The following is a 23,176-nucleotide window of genomic DNA, read 5'->3' as shown; positions in this document are numbered from 1 at the left end:
ACCATTATCATCCTATCATGTCACCAGTCACATCACCGAGGACCATTATCATTCTATCGTGTCACCAGTCAAATCACTAAGGACCATTATCATTCTATCATGTCACCTGTCACAGCACTGAGGACCATTGTCATTCTATCATGTCACCAGTCACAGCACTAAGGACCATTATCATTCTATCATGTCACTAGTCACAGCACTGAGGACCATTATCATTCTATCATGTCACCTGTCACAGCACTGAGGACCATTGTCATTCTATCATGTCACCTGTCACAGCACTGAGGACCATTATCATTCTATCATCATTCTATCATGTCACCTGTCACATCACCGAGGACCATTATCATTCTATCATGTCACCAGTCACAGCACTGAGGACCATTATCATTCTATCATGTCACCAGTCACAGCACTGAGGACCATTATCATTCTATCATGTCACCTGTCACAGCACTGAGGACCATTGTCATTCTATCATGTCACCAGTCACAGCACTAAGGACCATTATCATTCTATCATGTCACTAGTCACAGCACTGAGGACCATTATCATTCTATCATGTCACTAGTCACAGCACTGAGGACCATCATCATTCTATCATGTCACCTGTCACAGCACTGAGGACCATTATCATTCTATCATCATTCTATCATGTCACCTGTCACATCACCGAGGACCATTATCATTCTATCATGTCACCAGTCACAGCACTGAGGACCATTATCATTCTATCATGTCACCAGTCACAGCACTGAGGACCATTATCATTCTATCATCATTCTATCATGTCACCTGTCACATCACCGAGGACCATTATCATTCTATCATGTCACCAGTCACAGCACTGAGGACCATTATCATTCTATCATGTCACCAGTCACAGCACTGAGGACCATTATCATTCTATCATGTCACCTGTCACAGCACTGAGGACCATTGTCATTCTATCATGTCACCAGTCACAGCACTAAGGACCATTATCATTCTATCATGTCACTAGTCACAGCACTGAGGACCATTATCATTCTATCATGTCACTAGTCACAGCACTGAGGACCATCATCATTCTATCATGTCACCTGTCACAGCACTGAGGACCATTATCATTCTATCATCATTCTATCATGTCACCAGTCACATCACCGAGGACCATTATCATTCTATCATGTCACCAGTCACAGCACTGAGGAATAAATGGAGTTAACTAATATCTATGTGAGCATATTGATTTAGTGTTGGGGCATATGAATATCTACTGCCTCTGGTCTGAAGTTTCTAATAAAGATATAACAGGCATAAGAGAAGGAGTTGTATGGTAATATTACATTTGTGCTGGTCCTGAGAAGTAGTTATAAGACATTAGTTTGTTTCAATAACGGTGAAAAGTGAATAGATCCATGTTACAGTGGGTTAGAATGGTTCTGCTGCACGTGCACTACACATGCATTTAACAAGCTCACGATAACACTGAATTGTGGTCTAGATATTATTTAAGGGAAATGTTAAATCCTATAGGGATATCCCTGTTATCTATATCCAGAATTACTATCTTATTTTTATTTTACAGGATTCTTAGTTACAATCGTCTCAGATGCATTCCTCTGCGGGCATTCGATGGTCTAAACTCCCTTAGACTCTTGTAAGTTATACCTTTTGGCTGCTTATTTAATGCAATGCGGCTTCTCGCTCATGTAGTATACTGTCCAGTGTTCAGATGACTGTATGTAGTATATTAGGGAATACCTCCCAACTGTCCTAATATAGGAAGAATAGTTCTATACAGGAAGTTGGGAGGTATCTCCAGTTCATGCAGAGCAATAGAGAACGTTTGCCTTGCACACCTGGCCCGTGCGCATGCCTCAGTGAATGGGTATTGGCAGAGGGAGGTGGTGTATTGCATAGTCTAGCACATGAAAAGTACTAGACACTCCCCTAGATGTGCCATCCTTATATGCTGGTGTGCAGGGCCATCTCTTCCATTGGGCTTGTTGGGCAGTTGCCCAAGGGCCCAAAGCTTGTAGAGGCCCGCCAATCCGCCCCCCTGCAGCCATGAATGGGTGGGTAGGGGCCCCTGTGCATTGCTTTGCCCAGGGCCCACACTGCTGTTAAGACAACCCTGCTGGTGTGTATTTGGTTCACCACCATTGCATGTCATGTCTTTTAAATATACCAGTAAGGATCCCTACTCTGCATAAGTAGATTTATATATGTATCTCCCACTTATGTTTGTGACATTTATTTGCAGCCGAACTAGCATATTATCATTATTATTGTTACTGTTGTTATATTTTATTTATAAGGCACCACAAGGGTTACATAGTGGGATACAACAAATCAGCAAGAGTTTCACAAGATAATTACAGAATTCAATTACATAATTATGTAGTGGACAAAGGGTAGAGGACCCTGCTTGCAAGAGCTTACAGTCTAGAGGAGATATGGGTGTACACAATTGGGAGAAGAGAGGGGAATATGGGAGGGCTGAGACTGCAGAGATAGGGGAAAGAGTGGTAAGCTTGAATGAAAACATTTTAAGGACACGCGTAAAGTCTGGGAGGCTGGATGGAAGTCTAATGGGCAGTGGGAGGACATTCCAGAGGATGGGATCAGTCTTGGAGAAGTCCTAGAGGCAAGTGTGGGAAGTAGTGACCAGGGAGGAGATGAGGCGCCAATCACTGGCAGAGTCACGAGGGCGGGAGGGTGTATGTGAGGAAATTACCCTGGAGATATAGCTCAGCTATTACAGGAAATCAACTTCACATTTTAAGATTTTCTAGCTTGTCACTAAAATAAACTGAAGTTTGCCTGTCATTAAGTCAGTCAGGGGTCTATTTACTAAGCAGTGTTAGGAGACAGAGTGAAAAGTGATAAGGTGCCAGCCAATCAGCTCCCAACTGTCATTTTTCAAACACAGCCTGTGAGATGACAGTTGGGAGCTGATTGGCTGGCACCTTATCACTTTTCACTCTGGGCCTGATTCAGAGCTGAACGCTCTGACCAGAGCGCTCGCTCTGAATCAGTGCCCTCCTACCTGAAAATGGAGCGGCCTCCTGGCCGCTCGCATAGCTGTGTGTGACCACCCACAGCATATGCGAGCGGCCAAAAAGATGGTCGCGATGGTCTTTGACCATCGCGACCATCGGACTTGCCACGAGACCCTGCGGTAGGGTCTCGCTGCCGCAAGCCCAGGAGTGATTTTGGCTCTATCAGAGCCAAAATCACTACCACTGACATCATTACTGATGTCAGTGGGGCCGGCTTCAGACGGTAGGCGTTCCCATGGGGACGCCTCCGTCTGGCAGCCACGCCCACCAAAGGGGGCATGCTGTCACTCACCATCGACAGCACGCCCCCTTTGGTGCGAGACCCCGAGCGACGTATTTCTCGTCGCTCGCCGGGTCTCGCGCATGCGCACGACGGAGTTCCCTCCGTCGTGCGCATGCGCATTCGGCAAACATCGACCCGCTTGCGAGCGTCATTTGCTCGCGAGCGGGTCTGAATGACCCCCTCTGTCTCCTAACAGTGCTTAGTAAATAGACCCCTAACTGATTTCATGACATGCAAACTTCGGTTTATTTTAGTGACAAGCTAGTAAATAGACCCCTCAATGTCATATATTCATATGCTTAAGTGATGATATTATGTTACCTGAACATTTTTAGTTAATGGCTGGGCATATACATGTAACATAGACTGTCACGTAGCTGTTAGATTTATTTAGGAATTGTTAACTCTTTATCTAATCATACACTTATTGTGTCCCGCAGATCCTTGCATGGCAATGATATATCCACTATACCTCAGGGGGCCTTCAGTGATCTCTTGGCCTTGTCACACCTGTAAGTTTATTCATTTAATTGAGAATTCTAAACTTTGGAGGCAGTAAAGCATCAGCTAGTTCAGCCGGTGTGGACATGACATTGACTATATCACTTACGCTTGGTGGAGGTCCGGTGCTTTCATTCTGTATAACCTCCATATGTTGCCTCATACATTTGTTACCCACACAACTTAAACCTTCCAAGTAAAACTTTTGTATCCAGATTCCAAACTGCTTCATCTTGTTGTACACAGATATCGTGCCAGCCAGTAGACAGATATCGTGCCAGCCAGTACACAGATATCATGCCAGCCAGTACACAGATATTGTGCCAGCCAGTACACAGATATCGTGCCAGCCAGTACACAGATATCATGTCAGCCAGTACACAGATATCATGCCAGCCAGTACACAGATATAATGCCAGCCAGTAGACAGATATCGTGCCAGCCAGTAGACAGATATCATGCCAGCCAGTACATAGATATCAGCCAGTACACAGATATCGTGCCAGCCAGTACACAGATATCATGCCAGCCAGTACACAGATATCATGCCAGCCAGTACACAGATATAATGCCAGCCAGTAGACAGATATCGTGCCAGCCAGTAGACAGATATCATGCCAGCCAGTACATAGATATCAGCCAGTACACAGATATCGTGCCAGCCAGTACACAGATATCGTGCCAGCCAGTAGACAGATATCATGCCAGCCAGTACACAGATATCAGCCAGTACACAGATATCGTGCCAGCCAGTACACAGATATCGTGCCAGCCAGTACACAGATATCATGCCAGCCAGTACACAGATATCGTGCCAGCCAGTACATAGATATCATGCCAGCCAGTAGAACAGATGTAGGATCAATTTTGTAGTGAAAAACCGCACCCAATCAGGTTAGGAAAAATAAACAATTTTTTGTAGTTTCTGTCTAACCTGATTGGCTGTCGCCTGTAAACACAGATCTTCCTCTCTAGAAAAAAAGGTGTGTTTCCAGCTGCGCTTTAGCAGTGCACATTAGAAGATCAGCCCAAAAGCATCTATGTGTAATAATTAGATTTATTAGCAGAGTTTATAATTTGTGTCTGTCTGGCATTTAGGGGGATATGGATCAAACCTTCTAAAGAGGACAGGTGGAGAATTTTTACAAAACAACCAATCAGCTACTAGCTATCATTTTATAGGATGTACATAAATGACAGCAAGAAGCTGCTTGTAACAACTTCACTTGGACTCTAGAAGAATTGATACATCTCACCCGTAATAATTTTTTACGCATTTGGTTATAAAAAATTACTCTCAGAACACGGTATTATTATTCACAGTCTCATTCATTTTAATTTAAGTGGGACGCTGTATATTTGTATAGAAGAAAACCATGTCTGTGTAATAGAAAGCATCTTGACTTACTGAGGGACTGAGATATTAGAAGACACACAGCAGCAGTTCCACCAGGGAACCATGAAATCCATCCTGTACTGAGAGAAATATCTCCATTCTGTCCTATTCTAGGGCCATTGGGGCAAACCCTCTATACTGTGACTGTCACATGCAGTGGCTGTCAGACTGGGTGAAGTCTGAGTACAAAGAGCCTGGCATTGCGCGATGTGCTGGACCCGGGGACATGGCAGACAAACTTCTCCTTACTACTCCGTCCAAGAAGTTCACATGTCATGGTAACGTCACACTCTCCTCTTGTGTCGTCTGTGTCCGTTAAGTAGAATCTAGCCTAGCAGTATTGCACAACATATATGTTACAACTAACTTCTGGCAGGTTTCACTTGTAGAGGGAAAAATGTGAGGTTAGACACTGCCAAGTTAACATACTGAATAATGGGTAATTTATTTTGTTCAGGCTATAAAGCACTTAACATACAGATGTACCCTCATACATCTAGCCTCCTTGCGCGTTAAACAGCCCTTCTAGTGGAGCAATGCCGTGGCGTGACTAGGTAGCGCAGAGTGTATTTTCGGGCAACATTTTACCTTCAAATGCGTCTTATTTGAACAGTGACGTGAATAGCTAGAACATGCAAAATGATATGCAGCATGCCTGTATTCTGTGAGGGACTGCATGCGAAATGCTACGTTACAGTGTCAGCGGCTGTAACACTGTAGCGTAGCGTTTTATATGCAGATACACCGCGGTCACACACAGAACATAGGCATGCTGCATATCATTTTAATCAGGAGATGGTGCTTGTGCTACCTATTCACATCACTGTGCGAATAAGACAAATTTGAAGGTAAAAAGTCACATGAAAAGACGCTCAGCGCTACCGAGTCATACGGACCCCCCGTGTTATGTGTGGCGCGACTTGTAGCGCACGGAGGATAGATGTTTGTGGGCACATCTGAAATGCCATTTCTTGACTTGTCAATTTAAAGTTCTTTTATGTGTGACTTAACAACTAACCTTCCATCTTTTACTTTTGGCCCTGTGATAATCCTTACCCTAGAAATTCCAGGGCCTTGTGGTTTTCTGGTTGCAGGTAAGGGTCCCAAGTCCTCGGAACGTCACACCGAACTCCTTCACCTTCCTGCCTTCCCTAAGATGTGCCCCTAAAGTCAAACACGCATGCTGTGTTCCGCACCCCTGTCTTTGTCCTTTATCAGCAAAACAGTATAGATATAAAATAATGATGATTTAAGAAGAGCATCCTTGATATCTATTTTCTACACCTCAAATGTTGCAGAAATTCATCTGTTTTTCCTGACTGCGTGTCACAGTAAATTTCCCCACATGATGGCGTCGCTGTGGTCTTCCCTGTAGCCTTCCTCCCTCGGTATAAATGCAGTGCGCTGTCACTGTGCAGCGATTGCAGGTAGCTGTGTTACATGCAGTTCAACCCCATCAGTGAGACAAGAGGTACAGAGTATCAGCAGGGGGAAGCTGGCTACAGTGCACCATGAACAGCAAAGAGGAGATACTGGGCGTTCTCACCTAAAAGCTGGCAGTACAGAGCTGGCCGCAACCATAAGATGTGTATATTATTCACCCATACACAGTTCTACACACCTTGTGATGTGACCGAATCTGTGTGCACGGCAGGTTTGCTACTACTTATCATCAGTGCATACATGCAACAGATATGGCTCAAACTGGTGCACTGTTTCCCTTTTACACCTATGTAAGAGGATAATGCAGATGAATATCCTTGCTGGCACGGATTACTGTACATGGGTACAGACGGTGTGCTAGTGTACATACCTTGTGCCATGGTGACCATCTGAGGGAGACATGCAGAAATGACCTGTCAGTCTTCAGTGTTCAGCTGGTGAGGAATATGCTGTAAAATCATATACGTCAGCAGGAGTCCATTAAATGTGAAGTCATAGAGCTAATGGCTATTATTAGGGTAGCTGAAAGCCACCAAAAGGCTCATTTTGCAAGTGGGCTGCCAGTTGCACAGTCTTTTGCTAGCAAACACTGAACAATCTATATATCCCCTGTGTTATTTAAGCTTACGTACAGAATACATATTATTTTGTTCAGGCCTCACGCTATATATGTAATTAGGCTCTTCCATTTAGATGTTACATTTGTTTAAAATTCAGTGACACTGTTTAGTTAGATTTATTGGCCTTTATTACCAACATTTTATTCTCTCCTTTTAGGACCTGTTGATGTTAACATCCTTGCTAAATGTAATCCGTGTTTATCAAACCCCTGCAAAAATGACGGGACTTGCAAAAACGACCCAGTTGATTTCTACAGGTGTACATGTCCCTATGGCTTTAAGGTACCGCGTGCCCTGACACAAGCTGTATTGTGGGTATGGTCATGTGTGTGTGTGCGTGTGCTAACATGGCTGATGGACTGTACCATTCTGATTCCAGGGACAGGACTGTGATGCCACAATTCATGCCTGCATCAGTAATCCGTGTAAACATGGGGGAACCTGCCACTTGAAGGAAGGGGAGAAAGATGGGTTTTGGTAGGTATTTTATCCCTTTTTATATATATATATATATATATATTTATTTTGCTACAAATAGTGTGCTATATCCTTACAAATGCAGATGTGTTTTGTAAGTAATTACAATATTTTTGAAGTATTTCATGAGTTTCTAAGCAACATCCTGAGGTATACAGTCCAGTGCTCACTTATTTTCTGTAACATGTACAGTATGTCTCCTCTTTCAGTTTTTACTAAAAGCACCTTCCTGACTCTTACCTGCTTTTCAGCCACGTATTTATACAATCACACAGATTTATTGTATTTTGTTATGATTTTGATTCAGCGCACCTCTTCATTGAATGCAATCTGTCTTTTGTGCAATGTGCAACAAAAGAAAATAAACACATCTGTCTGATGATGTAAATGCATGTCGGAAATCACAGAAGCAAGCCAAGAAACAAAAGCATTGTATTTAGTAAAAGTTTCAGGAGGGAACATAGAAAAGACATTTGAAGATGAGATTTTAATAAAACCCATTAATAACGATTAGAAAAATAAGAGAGATTTGGATTTGTATTTTTTGGAGTCTCATGCTGACTTGTATGTATATGAATCTTGCTGTTTCAAGGTGTACGTGCGTAGACGGGTTTGAAGGTGAAAGCTGTGAGGTGAACATTGATGACTGTGAAGATAACGACTGTGAAAATAACTCCACTTGTGTGGATGGAATCAACAACTACACTTGTCTCTGCCCGCCAGAGTACACCGGTGAGACCATTGAGACATGACCGTTCCAATATCACTGCTCACTGTAACCTAAGCACTCTGGAAATGGTAATGTTACAAATACAGTAGATCTTGTCAGGAAGAATCCCTTCAGTGGGGTCCTCATAAAATTGATCTCTTAGCGCTGTTCTCTCCAGACTGCTCATCTTACAGGGAACATTGGGTTTGATGAGTTATAACCTGGGTTCACATTTACAGTTATTCCGCTGTGTGGCTCTTTAATTGTTCTATGTGTGCAGAAACTCATACGCACTGCGGTATGCATTGATACATTTTGTGTAAAATAAATATTATAACTTATCATAAAATCTGTCATAAAATGTTTTTTTGCTTGTTTTATATCTTTAACCACTTAACTGATGTGGTCGTATAGGAAGCGAACGCAGCCAACTGTGCTTCAGCTGACAAGGTGCGACCGCACCGCCCCTCTGTGTTTTAGAAGACAAAATTTGGTCTACAGATGTGCAGAATGGATCTTCTCTGACTCCTTGGACTCTCTTGCGGACCCGGCAATTTCTGACCGGTTTTGCTGGAAAAATCGTCAGTTAAGTGGTTAAAGTGAGGTGTAGTCAGTGACTTCTGAGATCCTAAGCTACAGGGCAAAGTTAATGCATGGATTCCTGTAATACCGGCTAAGACAACCTGTTGTGGGACTCTAGCTGGGAGGGCATGCTGGAACTTGTCATTACACATCCGTTACAGAGACTCAAATTGGCCTACTCTATTGTAGCGCATTCACTAGCTATGTCCATACCTGTCTATCATGCAGCCATATTGTCCTTCATCATAAACCGCCTTCTGACTCTCCTTCCATCCCAGTTGTGTTGCTCCATTGCCGGTGGCCGCTATTCTGTCTTAGTAGATAAGGCAAAGCTTGATGCGTTGTATCATTGCCTCTCTATTCTTGTCCTTGTTGCTGGCTTTAACGTGTTGCGTTGTTTTCCAATAAACACATACGTATCTTGTCTCTTCTATCTTTGTTGCACAAGCTGCTAATCTGAATGAGGTGGAAAAAGGTCAGTCTTTCTTCATCCTTTTCTCCTAATTTCTTATATAATGCCATTTAATGAAGTACTGAGAGAATGGTGCATGTTATGATATCTTCACCTCTTACCACCTCTCTGCCCTCCCTCAGTAACCACCTGATACGTGACCTGCAGTTTTAGGGGCAAAAAGTTCCACGTCTCCTTTCGATTGGTTACATCTTGCTCACTGTCATTGCTGACAGATGCTCCTTTCTGAAATATTTCAGCTAAGCCTTAATTGTTTTATTCATTACATGCCTATACAGCCCTACAGTATACCTTGCAGTCAAGGTAAACTAGGCCATGTCCTGATCTGCCGAACAGTGACCTGATCCGGTATATCGAACCCATTCCTAGTGAGGCCAGTCTCTTTTTTTCAGTGTGCTATGTGGGGTCTGACAGTGGGACGTTTAGTAGAGGCACAGTACTCCACAAGCTACAATACATGTTGGGTCCCTTTTGAGGTTTGTGCACAAGTGTCTCAGAATTCACTTCTCAATTAGAATATCAACAGATTATCCTAAAACAAAGTTCAAAATCCCATTATCCTGTTCCTCATGTATGGGGAAAAAAACCTGTATATTTTATTATGTTACCAAAATATCCATGTCCATCTTGTAACAAAATTTCCCAGGTTCAAAATGATATACAAACTTGCAAAACTACTAATCCTTCAGCACAGATCTATTTTGTTCTGTAGCAATGGCTCTATCCAGCTGACTGGTTTCTCCTAGTCACTCATTCCCGGGCAACCACACAGGGTCCTCAAAAGCTTTTATCATTTGTAATCCGAGGCTTTCATGATTCCTGAAATAAACCGTTGTAACTACCGCTGAGGTATTAGGCATCAAGCAGAATAATTACTGTATCTAAAAGGGATGTAGTTAGCATAGGCTGCTGTGCAGGTGAGGCGAGTGTGCAGCACATGGCAATATATATATTTCATGTTACTTGTCATCTCAAGTAACATAAAAAGTGCCCCTCAAGGTAGAATTCATGTGAGTCAAGACATCTATTGCAAAGTCTCATAATCCACAGGCTGTTTCTCCGAGACTGCATGCTGCTGCGCTAAGTTAATTATTCCACTTCATAAAAAGATGCGTGTTGTATTTCAGTACATAGCGGCGAGGGATAACTGGAGCAGGTGTTCCTTCAGCGTTCAGCATAGTCTTTCATAAAGCTGTCAGAATAACCTAGTGTACTGCGAGATGAACTTCAAGTGAAGCCAAGAGACGTTTGCCTCGTATTTATCTGAGAAAACAACTGCTCCGAGGGGAACCTGTACATTCATTTTTTTTCTCCAAGATGACAGATTACAAAACAGCCAGGAGGGACAGCTAGACCTAACAAGTTTATTCTCATACATTAAAAACCATTACAACCAATGAGGAACCAACAGTATCTCATGTTCTGGAGACATTTATCAAATGGTTGCGTTTGGCTTAAATAGTACTAAAATCTGTAGAGATTTAAGGACATATTTAGTGGTGGACATTTGTGCTCCTGTAAGGAAATGACACGTCAAGAAAACTTTTTTATTTGCAAGTCAGACTCCTCTCAAGACGTACTCAAATCAAAAACAGTGGCATTTGTGCCAGGCATATGCCAAGTTTGTAAGTGCCCCTATGTACCACCCAATGGTGAAAAATGTGTATAACACTTATAACTTTGACAAGTAAGATGCCCCCCCCCTCAGCTCTGGGCCCCATAGCATCTGCACCCCTCTCACCTATGGTAATTACGCCCATGGTCAGGTGTAATATTTGCGTTAACGTTTGCTTCATGATAGCGTAGAGCTGTTGATTCACAGTGTTAGCAGTAATATACGCAAGAGAGAATATTGTCTTGACAGTTATTAATTAATCCGAAGATTTATTTAATTGTAATTTTATCTCAGCTGTGTTAATCAACTACACAGCATAAAGACTGGATGATAACGGGCAGGCTGGTTAGAGGTTTATGTATATGCACTAAGTATAGCTAATACCAGGGTAACATTACATTTAATTAGCTCACAATTTTAGGTTTTTGTGGCCTTGACATAAAAGATGTAATCTCCCCATCCACCTATATGTATGGAAATGTTTCCCAAGCTTATTACAGCCTTTGATTTGAGATCCATTGTGCTCATAGATAAGCTTGTTTTCTACGTGTTCTATGTTATTGGAATAAGATGATGTTACAAGATGCCTCACGGAGCCTAACATGATTCACAACAGAAGTCATGAGCTTGTACTCGGATTCATTGCGTTGCGATGGATTTAGAGTTGAATGCTCAAAAATGCATCCGCACACTAACAGACCTACCGTTCTATTTTCAGTCGCATGTAGGTATCTAGCGTATAAATACATCTGGTGCAAAAATGCGCAGACATCATAATCATCAACTCAGAAAAGTACTTGCACAAGGCTTGTAGGATCCTCAAATATACAATCTTAGTCAAGATGTGCCTTAATGATGTGACGGGTCAGAATTGTGGGCGTGGTCAACCTGTGTATCTGTCAATGACCTGCCCATTGACACGCAGGACCTCAATGCAAGAGGCCACACATGCGGTGGCAAAAAGTTTACAAAAGTCATTTACAAAGCTCTAATTATCAGATACAAGGTAAATTAGCGCTGACGAAGTCCGGCCCTAACGACATATATGAATTCTCCATGATGCTATATTTCAGGTGAATTGTGTGAAGAAAAGCTGGATTTTTGTTCCCAGGACGTAAACCCATGTCAGCACGACTCTAAATGCATCCTGATGCAGAGGGGATACAAGTAAGTGTTCAGCACTAGAAGCAGATGTTGGCAGCAGTTTCAGCCTTTGTGCTAACAATTATAGCTACCCGGTCCCCATGTCTGGAGAGCTAGCTGTTCCCTTCTCTGCCAGCACAAGCACGGGTGACATATGTCTGGCTAATAACATGTGACTGCAACTGTCCAACATCATATGTAACCGTACGTCTATATTTAGTAACTAGTGGCATTTATTGATTTCCCAGATGTGACTGCACCCCAGGCTACGTGGGTGAGCACTGTGATATTGATTATGATGATTGTCAAGAGAACAAGTGTCGGAATGGCGCACGTTGTACGGACGCAGTGAATGGCTATACGTGTGTGTGCCCGGATGGCTATAGGTAAGGCTAATGGGATTTAAATGTATATTCAAAACATTCTATTGCGGATTTAAAATAATGCTTTTTACAGTACTGTAAGTGGGATTTTCTTGTTGATTAAATGGACATAATATGGGGCTGCAGTTTCAGCACGAGAGTCAGGATTTTGAGAGAGGATCCCAAATGCTCGACTAAGGAACAAAGCAAAACAAAACTTCTCTTTTTTTCTTTCGATCTCTCTCCTGCGGCTGTAGACGGCTCCAACTGTTAAGGGTCTATTCATTATCACTTCATTTGTACTAAAGCAGGTGGAAATGAACATTTTCATCTGCTTTTGTAGAAATTCAGTTTTCAGGCCATACATGAAAAAGGTCATGCGGGAGATATCACAGATCTATCCTGCTGGGATATGGTCATAATTCCGACAGCGGGGATTCTGGCACTGGGACACTAGGTAAAGAGTTAAGGTTAGGCACTAGGGAGAGGGTTAGGCACTAAGTAGGGAGGGTTAGGTTTAGGCAGGGGCACCAAGAGGGGGGGGCGGGTACTAATTACCTGGGCGTGGCTTGCTGGCAGGGCCCACCACCGCTCCCCCACCCCTTACATCACAGCAGCCCAGCACACGTGGCTGGGCTGCACTGGGAGACTGCTCGCAGCTGCTAAGAAGCAGCCACAGCAGTATCCTCTGCCTATGGGTGGAGTGATCAAGCTGATCGCACCTCCCACTGCTTATGCGCCGGGCTGAAGGGGCTCACAACGCCCCCCTTGCCAGCACACAGCACCGCTGCAAAACTTTTCCTTTTTAAATAAGGGGGCATGGCTACGCCTCCCACGATTAGGCCACATTCCCTTTTACCCAGGCCGGGCGCGGCTCTTGGCGGGTCTGGGTTTAGGGTGCGGGGAGGGGAATGTTAGGTTTAGGCTCTAGGGGGGAGGTTAGGTTAGGGTTACTTACCTAGAGCTATCTGGATTATAACTTGTGCATATTTTGCAGAATAGAATAGAGTTTAGCTAATTGATATGCTGGTGAATTAATCTAAATTATATGTAATGCAACAGTATAAGGGCCACATGCGCCTGGTGCTAAAAATGCTGATAGGCCTATACCTGAGAATGGGAGGAGCTGTGACCAGTGCAGTGTGGGTGTGGCCAGTGATAAGTAACGAGTGTAAGAGGTAAATTTACTAAGATTCGAGATTGGTCGAGTTTTTTTTTTTTTTTTTAATCTCGATTTGCATTGCCGAATCTCTGGTGATTTTCTTGTTTTTCATCTTGCAAATTTACTAAGAAGTGAGTTTTCCAATGGTGATGCAGATATCTCCCCCGAGTTGCAAGTTAAGATGAGATTACTCAACCGAGATTGCAGTGTTTTCTCTCTGCAAATCTCTCCCGAGCTAGCAGCCTGCACATAACAGTAGATATATAAAGGCTGCTTGCGTGTTAAACCTGTAAAAAATGGGTTAAATGTTTAAAAAAAATTACGTAGGTTCCCCCCTGCAAAAGCATAACTGGCCCCGGACTGTTCAGCCAGTCCTGGTTCCAAAATTTACGGGGAACAAAACAAGTAGGGTTCCACTGTAATTTAGGAACCAGCACCAGGCTGCAGGGCCAGTGCTGGTTTTAAATATAGGGGGGGGAAATTGCATAGGTGTCCCCCTATATTTAAAACCAGCACCGGACCCAAACCGACCGGGGTGTAATGCCACAGCCAGGAGACCCTATCAACGGGGCTCCATGGCCAAAGCATTAACACCCCAAGCTGGTCAGGCCAAGCCGGAGATCTCAGGGGAGGTGGGGACCCCCCAAGAAGGGGTCCCCCTTCTCTCGAAACCCCAGGCTTGGTCTGAAGCCCGGGGCTCTTCTCCGCACCCCTGGGCTGTGGGTACGGGGGCAATAAAGTGTAAAATAGTAGTAAACTATTGTATTTTACAGTGGAACTACAGGTGCCTGCATGCCTGCCCTTTGGCATTTGTGGAACTACAAGTGCCAGCAGGCGACCGGCACCCGTACCCCTGCTGTAAAATAAATAGTTAAATAAAGACAGTACACATAAGTTTATTACATACACCTATCCCATTCACACATACTTACCTGCTGCCAGGTGATCTGTCCCCTTCTCCCATGTAGAAATCCATAAAGATGTACCTGCAACAAAGATCCTATACTCACCTCCATCCTTGCGCTGGTCTCCGTAGGATCCAGGGGGGTCTTTTCAAAACAAGAAAACGAATTACGCGAAGCCAGGTGGACAAGTATCGGTATGTGTGTTGTCACACATAGCAATACTTTGCGAATGCCAGCTGACGGGACGTCACGGGAATTCCCACGTCTCGCCAACCAATCAAAGGCCGCTTGACATGTACCGGTCGCTCATTGGCTGAGGTACATATGGGTCCCACCCAATGAGCGGCTTGGGGTGTTAATGCTTTGGCCATGGAGACCTGGTAATAGGGTCTCCTGGCTGTGGCATTTACCCCGGTCGGTTTGGGTCCGGTGCTGGTTTTAAATATAGGGGGACCCCGTGCAATTTTTTTGCCCCTATATTTAAAACCAACACTGGCCCTGCAGCCTGGTGCTGGTTCCTAAATTATGGTGGAACCCTACTCGTTTTGTTCCCCGTAATTTTAGGAACCAGGACTGGCTGACCAGTCCGGGGTTGGTTATGGCATTTGAGGGGGAACCTACTTCATTTAAAAAAAAAAAAATTAACCCTATTTTTAATATGAGAGGCAGAAACCTACACAAATCACACTGATCTGTGTATGTTTCTGGCAAACTCCAGTGGTGAGGGTTTAAAACTTCAATTTGGCAGAGAGTTTGCTATCATCTCACCCGAGATTGTCATCTCGATTCTTGGTAAATTTGCAAGCTGCATCTTTTAGGTGAAAAGTACTTCTGAGTTTGCCCGATGGTGATAAGATTCGAGTTTGCAATCTCACCCAAGTTTTATGAGTGAGAAGAGAGAACTCTCTCCCAAACTCACCAGAGTTTGCCTTTAGTAAATTTGCGAGATGAAAAACATGCCTAAACTCTCCAGAGATTGTCATCTTGATCAGACTCGAATCTTAGTAAATTTACCCCTATGGGGGGTATTCGATTAGCCTGCGAAAAGTCGAAATTGGCGATAAATTATCGCTGATGATGTCATTTTCGCATGTCTCAATTATGCCCGTATTCAATTTCATAGACTTTTTGCCGGTTCGAAAAGTCTTTGAAAAAAAACGGGGATAAGATTTCACCAGCCTTTAGCTGGCGAAAAAAAGTGCAGAATTGGGGTTTAGGGGTGCAGGCTTTAAAAAAATAGCCTGCACTCCTGGGAAAAGCCCCTAAAACGAACTGTGCTAGTACCTATTTTCATGTACCCAAAATTTGATATGACCACTTAAAAAAGTGCTCTTCTGCATCACTTGTTCTAATGTCGGGAAAAAACACATGCCGCGGCTATTTAAAATGCAGAACACATTCTGCAGGGCTAAATGGGGGTACCCACAGTGAACTCCCATGTCTGGACATCTTTAGGGGGGTCCTAGGAACAAAATCAGAAAATTTGCGAATTTTTAGCGATACTTTTCCGCTGGCTCCCATTTTCGCTGATTCCTAATAGAATACGGGGATAAAGCGGGCACGCGCCCGATACTTTATACCTTGAAAATCAGCGATCGGGAGCGAAAAGTCCAGCACGGACTTTTCGCTCCCTAATTGAATACGGGCCTAAGTGTGTAATGATCATCTGCTTATTTTTCCTTTTTCAGCGGATTGTTCTGTGAGTTCCCCCTGCCCATGGTTTTACCACGCACAAGTCCATGTGATAATTATGAGTGTCAGAATGGAGCACAGTGCATTGTGAAAGGCAGTGACCCCTCGTGTCAATGTGTGTCCGGATATCAAGGCAGCAAGTGTGAAAAACTCACAAGTCTCAACTTTATAAACAAAGACTCATTTCTGCAAATCCCTTCTACAAAGATCCGCCTTCAGTCCAACATCTCAGTGCAGGTAGGTCGGCTCTTCTGCCTGTGGGAATGTTGGGCTGGGTGTACAGCAGAGAATGAGACGGCACTGGTGTTTCTAAATATGGATATTTCCATATATTTTTGGATGCAGATAAACATACTAAAGGAGTGCCACACGGTTAGTGTTGTTATTCTGGGGTCTATGTATCAAACACCCCACACTCGATAAACGGGCAGACATGTCATATTTTTTTAAATACTGTCATGTGACAATATTTAAAAAAAACTCATTGAATACAGTTAGGAAACTGTAATAAGTCTGTATTGAGAACAAATTATAAGTGCAAGGTGACCTTTTAACATTTGTGAATTAGGTGCTAAAACATCTTAAGGTGCTCAAATAAACTTTGCATCTTACATTATTAACATAACCTGTATCCAAAAATGAAGCTCATTACAGATCTTACTGCAGCCACAGATAGAGTGCAATTTCACACACGAGTGCAAATGTCCTAATACAACGCAGGACATGACTCTTTGCAGTTAGGCGCCAGGGCCCAAAATTTAAGTGCCAGGGATGTATCAAACCTGGTGCAGAGTATAGCATACTTAGCACTTAGGCCTGCTGTTCATGAACTTTGATGGCTGTTAGAGCAACAGCTACACACACGTTGTTTTTTTTTTGTTTTTTTTTACATAAATCACCTTTACAAACAATTGGAAGAATTATTGCCACTTTTCCTTTATTTGTTTCTTCAGGCTGTTATTAATGATTTATTATTGTGCATAGTGTCATGTACTACCATGACAACCAGTCCCATGATGTAGTGAGCAGAGAGGCTTAGAATGCCACTCTGAGCTTTGTCTGCTCTGTGGCCCTGATTCAGACCCCGTCGCTCTGACAGAGCGCTTGCTCTGAATCAGGGCCGGGCTCTTTTTTCTAGAACGGCCTCCTGGCCGCTCGCACAGCTGTGGGTGACCACCCACAGTTACAGCGAGCGGCCATGATGATGGTCGCGATGGTCAAGACCATCGCGACCATCGGGCTTGCAACGAGACCCTTGTGGTAAGGTCTCGTGGCTGCAAGCCCCAGAGAGCTTTCGGCTCTGACAGAGCCGGAAGCTCTCCACTGACATCACTTGTGATGTCAGTGGGGCCGCCCCCAAACGACAGGCCTTCTCATGGGAACGCCTCCGTTTGGGCATCCACCCCCGCCCCGCCCACCAAAGGGGGCGAGCTGTCACTCAACATCGACAGCTAGCTCCCTTTGTTGCGAGACTCGGAGCGACGGAGTGCCCATCGCTGTCCGGGTCTCGCGCATGCGCACGACGGAGCCGGCTCCATTGTGCGCATGCGCTCTGGGCCACCATCGACCCGGTTGCGAACGCTCAGCGCTTGCGACCAGGTCTGAATCAGGCCCTGTGTACTTTGACATTTTCCCCTTCCTTCTCTCTGCTCTCTCTTCAAATAACAAGCTGAGAGCTGGGAGTCTTATGTCTGTATCTGACAGATAAAATGTTTTACCTTAATGGAAATTTTTAAAAACAGATAATGATTTATACAGTTGCTAGGGTTAGTGTTTATCAAATGGATGCTTAAAAGTTCTTTAAATTACTATTTGAAGAAAATATATAATAAACCAATGTGTGATTGCTTATTTTAAGCACAGAGAGGAGTATTTTACACTTCACCTTTCTTTTATTAAGTGTGTTTGATTTTCTTTGGCTGGAAAAATACGAGTCGTGCAGCCCCTATGTGACACCAGGTATCAGAAGTATCAATTGGTCACAGAAAGCACACAAATAGCATCATGCAATTGTTCTGGCTATCTGTGCTTTATCTTCCCCAACACGGCATCCATCCAATAATTAATTGCAAATGTTAAAACCAGACACCAGAAAACGTTATTGGATCTGTTATTATTATGTAGATGGTGCCCGTGCGTGAACTTTTAACATTATCAGATATCTGTATAATTCTATCATTGTTGCAATAAAACCCTTATTTAGATATTAATCTTTGCTGCACATAAAGGGGACTTTTAATAACTAGAACACATGGAAATTCCTCATGAAATGGGATCCTTTGTTGCTGCTCCAGAAATCTTTTTTTTCCCTTATTAATATCATACAGATGTTGAGATATCTCAGGGTAGAAGAAAATACATGTCATGTAGCTCCATAAAACACATGTATGTGTTTCATTGACTGTATGTATGTTTTGGATAAAGTGAACAGTGGATTATTTTAACATTACATGGTTAATATTGATCTCATCCGGGCATTGTTAGCGCATATCAAGTAAACTAGATCATGAAGGCATTTTTAAGCCTTCTTCATATCAGATGAACTGCTGCAATTACATAATGTTACAGGTTTTTTATGGGGGGGGTGGGGGGGACTACTTAAAGAATAACCACCTAAATCTGATAGCTGTAACTGTCTTATGCTCATTCCTGCCTTAATGCTTCTGTTCCTCTCCCTCCAAGAATGTTTTATTTACAGGCTTGACAATTTTGTGGGTGTGTGATGTGTCCGTGTAGCTTGTGATTCTTGTTGCGGGTCTGTGAAGGAGCAGTCTTTGGGACTCCACCAATATTTAGGAGACCCCCAGATGTTCCAGAAGAGTAGATAAGTTCTGTATGCTCTTCCTATAAAAAGAAGAAAAGAGTTGCACCGTAGTATATTCCACTATCTTTGCCCACAAAAATCAGTAATTCCATCTAAAACAGGTACTTTAGTGTAGAGATAGGTGTGAGATGTTCTTATTTGGTTTTGGTTTTTTTAAAGGGCTATTTAAATCATCCTTAATATATATTTATATGTTCGTATTCTCCCAGGTGGCCACTGATGAGGACAGTGGGATCCTGTTCTACAAAGGTGAAAAGGAACTTATAGCGGTGGAGTTATATCGGGGGAGAGTACGGGTTAGCTATGACACTGGAAGTTACCCGGCATCTGCCATCTACAGGTGAGTTTGCAGCTGCAATGCTGATGGTCTGAGATTTTATTCCAAGGAATACTGTAACTCCTATAATTGGTGTAATAACTGGGCAATGTCCTAGAGCACTTACCTAAAGCACCTTTGTATGACACATGTAGTCTGATCGTTTGTCAATGCGACTGGTTAATATTAAAAAATACTGTACCCTTTGCATGTATTTTTATGAATTTGTATCATGTTTAAAATCATAGTAACCTTCTCTCCCAGAATGTCCGGGAGACTCCGGAATATTGAGGGAGCTGTCCTAGACTCCCGTGAGTGTACATAGCTTCCTGGACCCGCCCACTTCCCTAGGTATTGCAGCGAATTGCGAATCAATGACCTGATTCACAGCGTCATAAATCCCCCTCACCGGACTGGAGAGTTTAATAAAATATCAGCAAGTAAATCAGAAACGCCAACATAGATCAGACATGTAATACCATTCTTCTAGGGGGCCACGTGGTCCTCTCATCTCTTAAGTCTTCGCTCTGTCCTTCACTTACATGCAACTTTATATCTATTTCCCTTAGGTAAACATGTTCATGTAGCCCATTAGTTTATTAAATTATATATTGTCATTGAAAATGGATACATTAACTAAAAGCATTTCTTCTAACTGTATGTTTGTGGGCATCACTGCGTTTAAAGTGGCTTTCATTGAATCCCAAACATTTATTTATATGTTTATGCGGAATGAGATTGATATGCCTGGTGTTATGGGATGTAAGTGTATAGTATATAAGGAATCAGATGTATAAGCTACAGTACTTTCTGCAGGAGCGGAGGAGGAGTGCAGTCACTACACTAATGCTTGCTGTAGTTTAGGAAACTAGCTATGTATTCTGATGTATTGTAATATACGCTTACTGCTGGTGATGGAGTGAAACTAGTGTGGTACAAAATCCACCCAATTCTTTTCCTTAGGTGTTTCATAAGCATATTTTGGCCATCGCACAACATAAAGGCAGCTGAGTAAAGCTTAGCAGGCACGGTGCAGTGGTGTGATGATGTGACTCTCGCTGTCTGGCAGTGCTGCGTAATTGCACATCTGGCGTTTGTCGTGTCTGTCGGCCTCTCCAGTCCTCACTCACTCACCGATACCTACAGTCTCCTCATATCTGTTCATTCACAAACCCAATCATGAACCTCATTATGAAAAACACACAATGATATTGTAGATGATTTCCACATGTTTACCCATCAGCTGTTGGCTCTTGGCCCGTGAATATGTGTTACTGCCTAGATTCCCAGAGATTCACTCCATTGTCTTTGTCCACTATGGTCCCGTTTTTGGCCTCGAGAGTCTGTGTGGGTGTCCACAGCAGTTAGATACATTGTATCAGGCACACCATCTTATTACATAATAATGACCAAAAATGGCACTGAGAGAGATATCTAGAGTACTAGAGTACGGGATTACATGTGTAGTCTCCCTGGCCTTCGTTCAAAATTCCTCCATCACTTGGCTTCCTGGCTCTTAATCTTCAAATGGGCTCTCAAGACCCATTTCTTCCTCAATGCTTTCCAGCGCTCATCCTAACCCACTACTCTATGCTCCTTCCTCACTATCTAGCCCATCTGTGTCACCCCTTTCTGTCTGACCCTCCCCGTAGAATGTAAGCTCTCACGAGCAGGGCCCTCTTCCCTCACGTGCTTCTTCTTGCCTTACTTTTACTTTCATTTACAATGGCACCTAAAACTTGGTTACTGACACCTTGCTGCTTATTTATGTGTTATGCAGCATTGTTTATAAATCATGTACTTGTCCTGCATTATCTGTACTGTTAGTAACTGTTGTCTTGTGCTCATTTTTTTCTGTACTTTGTGAGGCGCTGCGGAACCCTTGTGGCGCCATATAAATAAAGGATAATAATAATAGTCAATGAATTAATTCATTGTATTGGGGTTGTGGGTGTCTTATTGCACCTTTTACCAAATACAATTTATTGCACGCTCTGTTTGGCCACCGTGTGCTGCAGACATTTATTTAGACTGATATGTGATGCAAAACCAGCAACCTGGGCACATACTCTACAACTGTACACAATGTGCAAAACACAATAGATGTACACACAGGAACTAAGGGGATCTATTTACTAAGCCTTGGAAGGAGATAAAGTGGACGGAGTTAAAGTACCAACCAACCAGCTCCGAACTGTCATTTTTCAAACACAGCCTGTAACATGGCAGTTATGAGCTGATTGGCTGGCACTTTATCTCTGGTCACTTGATCTCCATTCAAAACTTAATAAATAGACCCCGTAACTCTTCCTGGTCATTATTAACACAAGAAAAGCTACAAATGACATTCATCCGCTGTAAAGCCCAACACATCCAAGTTACCTGAGGGTGGCAAGCCCCTGCAGGCTTCTTCTTATGAGGAGGGGGTAAGCATTCGGGTGGATCCCTGTGTTGTTGGCTTGCTCAGGGCACACTATGCTGGCCTATAATGCTCTGTTTGACTCTGCAGATCTGCTGCAGCCTCCAAGGGACGACCAGTGTAATGTCAGCTTCCCATTGCTATAATTCTTCCCACCATTAGCAGATAATTGGGCAGAATTGTCCATATTTGAATGGGCATATTATGTGCGTAGCAACACCGGCAATGAATGAGTGAATAAATCAGGAAGACACCATGGAGCTGAAGGCATAAAGCAGCAGTTTCTGCAATAGTTACACAGAGTGACACTTATTACTGTGCTGCTGTCCAGCTGGCAGTAAATGGACTGGGTAGAAAAACCCTATTGTTAGCGGAGGCCACTGTATCACAGTGTACGCTGTCTGGGCGTTCTGTGTGAGCCAAGCATTCCAAATACTGTGCTTTAATAACGGGACAGTGACTACCTGCTTATCATCCTGTTATTTACTCCTCCAAACAAAAAAGAGATCATAAACAGATAATAAACAGATCATCAGCTGCTAATAATAGATGATGGCATTACGTGCGTGCGTGCGTTTTTGTTTTTTTTACATGAATGCTGGACTTGCCACACCTTAAGACAAGGGGGCCAGGCCGTGGATTGGAGGGGACGAGTAGACACGGCCAAAGTACATTAAGGGAGTCAAGACAAAAAATGGGTAACAATAGGAGGGCTTCTATAATTATGAAATGCTACAAAGGGTTCTGGTGCACACCCTGTTAGACACACCAAATAATGACAATAAATGACAGAAAAACAAACCCTGAGCAAAATCTTAATTGGGGATCACAGTCTTATATTAATATAATGCAAATGTCCGCTGACACATGGACTAAAAATGTTCTGAAATGTACTTAGTAGGGAGAGAACTCCCCCGTTTTCAAGATACCGGTAGGTAAAAAGGTAAAGATAGCTTCTTAGAATCCAGACAGTCAGTCCAATAAAATTTGTCACTTTATCCTCTTCTCACACCAGCGTGCATATCCCTTGTTCCTCAAATGATAAGAAGGGGAACAAAGACGGGTCGCAAATAGTGTGATACAATTTTATTATGAGGCAAATTTCTTTAAAACAATTGTGAATCAGCGTACCTCAAGACCAGGTGTATACAAACACCATCACGCGTTTAGTATAACTTATACACAGGATTCCTCCTGGGACCAAGAAT

At 43.2% G+C, this 23,176-nt stretch overlaps 1 protein-coding gene across 3 annotated transcripts in view; it reads left to right on the top strand.

Annotated features, from left to right (window-relative positions):
- The window catches only part of SLIT2 (slit guidance ligand 2), a 336,221-nt gene that overhangs the window by 301,623 nt on the left and 11,422 nt on the right, over positions 1-23,176 (top strand). For 2 of the 3 annotated variants that reach the window (XM_088450627.1, XM_088450629.1), the window contains exons 23-33: positions 1,571-1,642; positions 3,771-3,842; positions 5,342-5,505; positions 7,448-7,572; positions 7,670-7,767; positions 8,360-8,499; positions 9,507-9,533; positions 12,219-12,312; positions 12,537-12,674; positions 16,406-16,646; positions 19,443-19,573. In XM_088450627.1, the coding sequence (XP_088306753.1) occupies positions 1,571-1,642; positions 3,771-3,842; positions 5,342-5,505; positions 7,448-7,572; positions 7,670-7,767; positions 8,360-8,499; positions 9,507-9,533; positions 12,219-12,312; positions 12,537-12,674; positions 16,406-16,646; positions 19,443-19,573 (1,302 nt within the window). The remainder of the gene's footprint in view (positions 1-1,570; positions 1,643-3,770; positions 3,843-5,341; positions 5,506-7,447; positions 7,573-7,669; positions 7,768-8,359; positions 8,500-9,506; positions 9,534-12,218; positions 12,313-12,536; positions 12,675-16,405; positions 16,647-19,442; positions 19,574-23,176) is intronic. The other variant, XM_088450628.1, reaches the window with a different exon arrangement.

Source organism: Taudactylus pleione, unplaced genomic scaffold (genome assembly GCF_031769625.1).
Source record: "Taudactylus pleione unplaced genomic scaffold, aTauple2 ptg000520l, whole genome shotgun sequence".
In the NCBI taxonomy this organism is placed as follows: domain Eukaryota; kingdom Metazoa; phylum Chordata; class Amphibia; order Anura; family Myobatrachidae; genus Taudactylus; species Taudactylus pleione.
The sequence above is the reverse complement of the archived record's forward strand: the minus strand, read 5'-3'. Positions and strand labels throughout refer to the sequence as shown.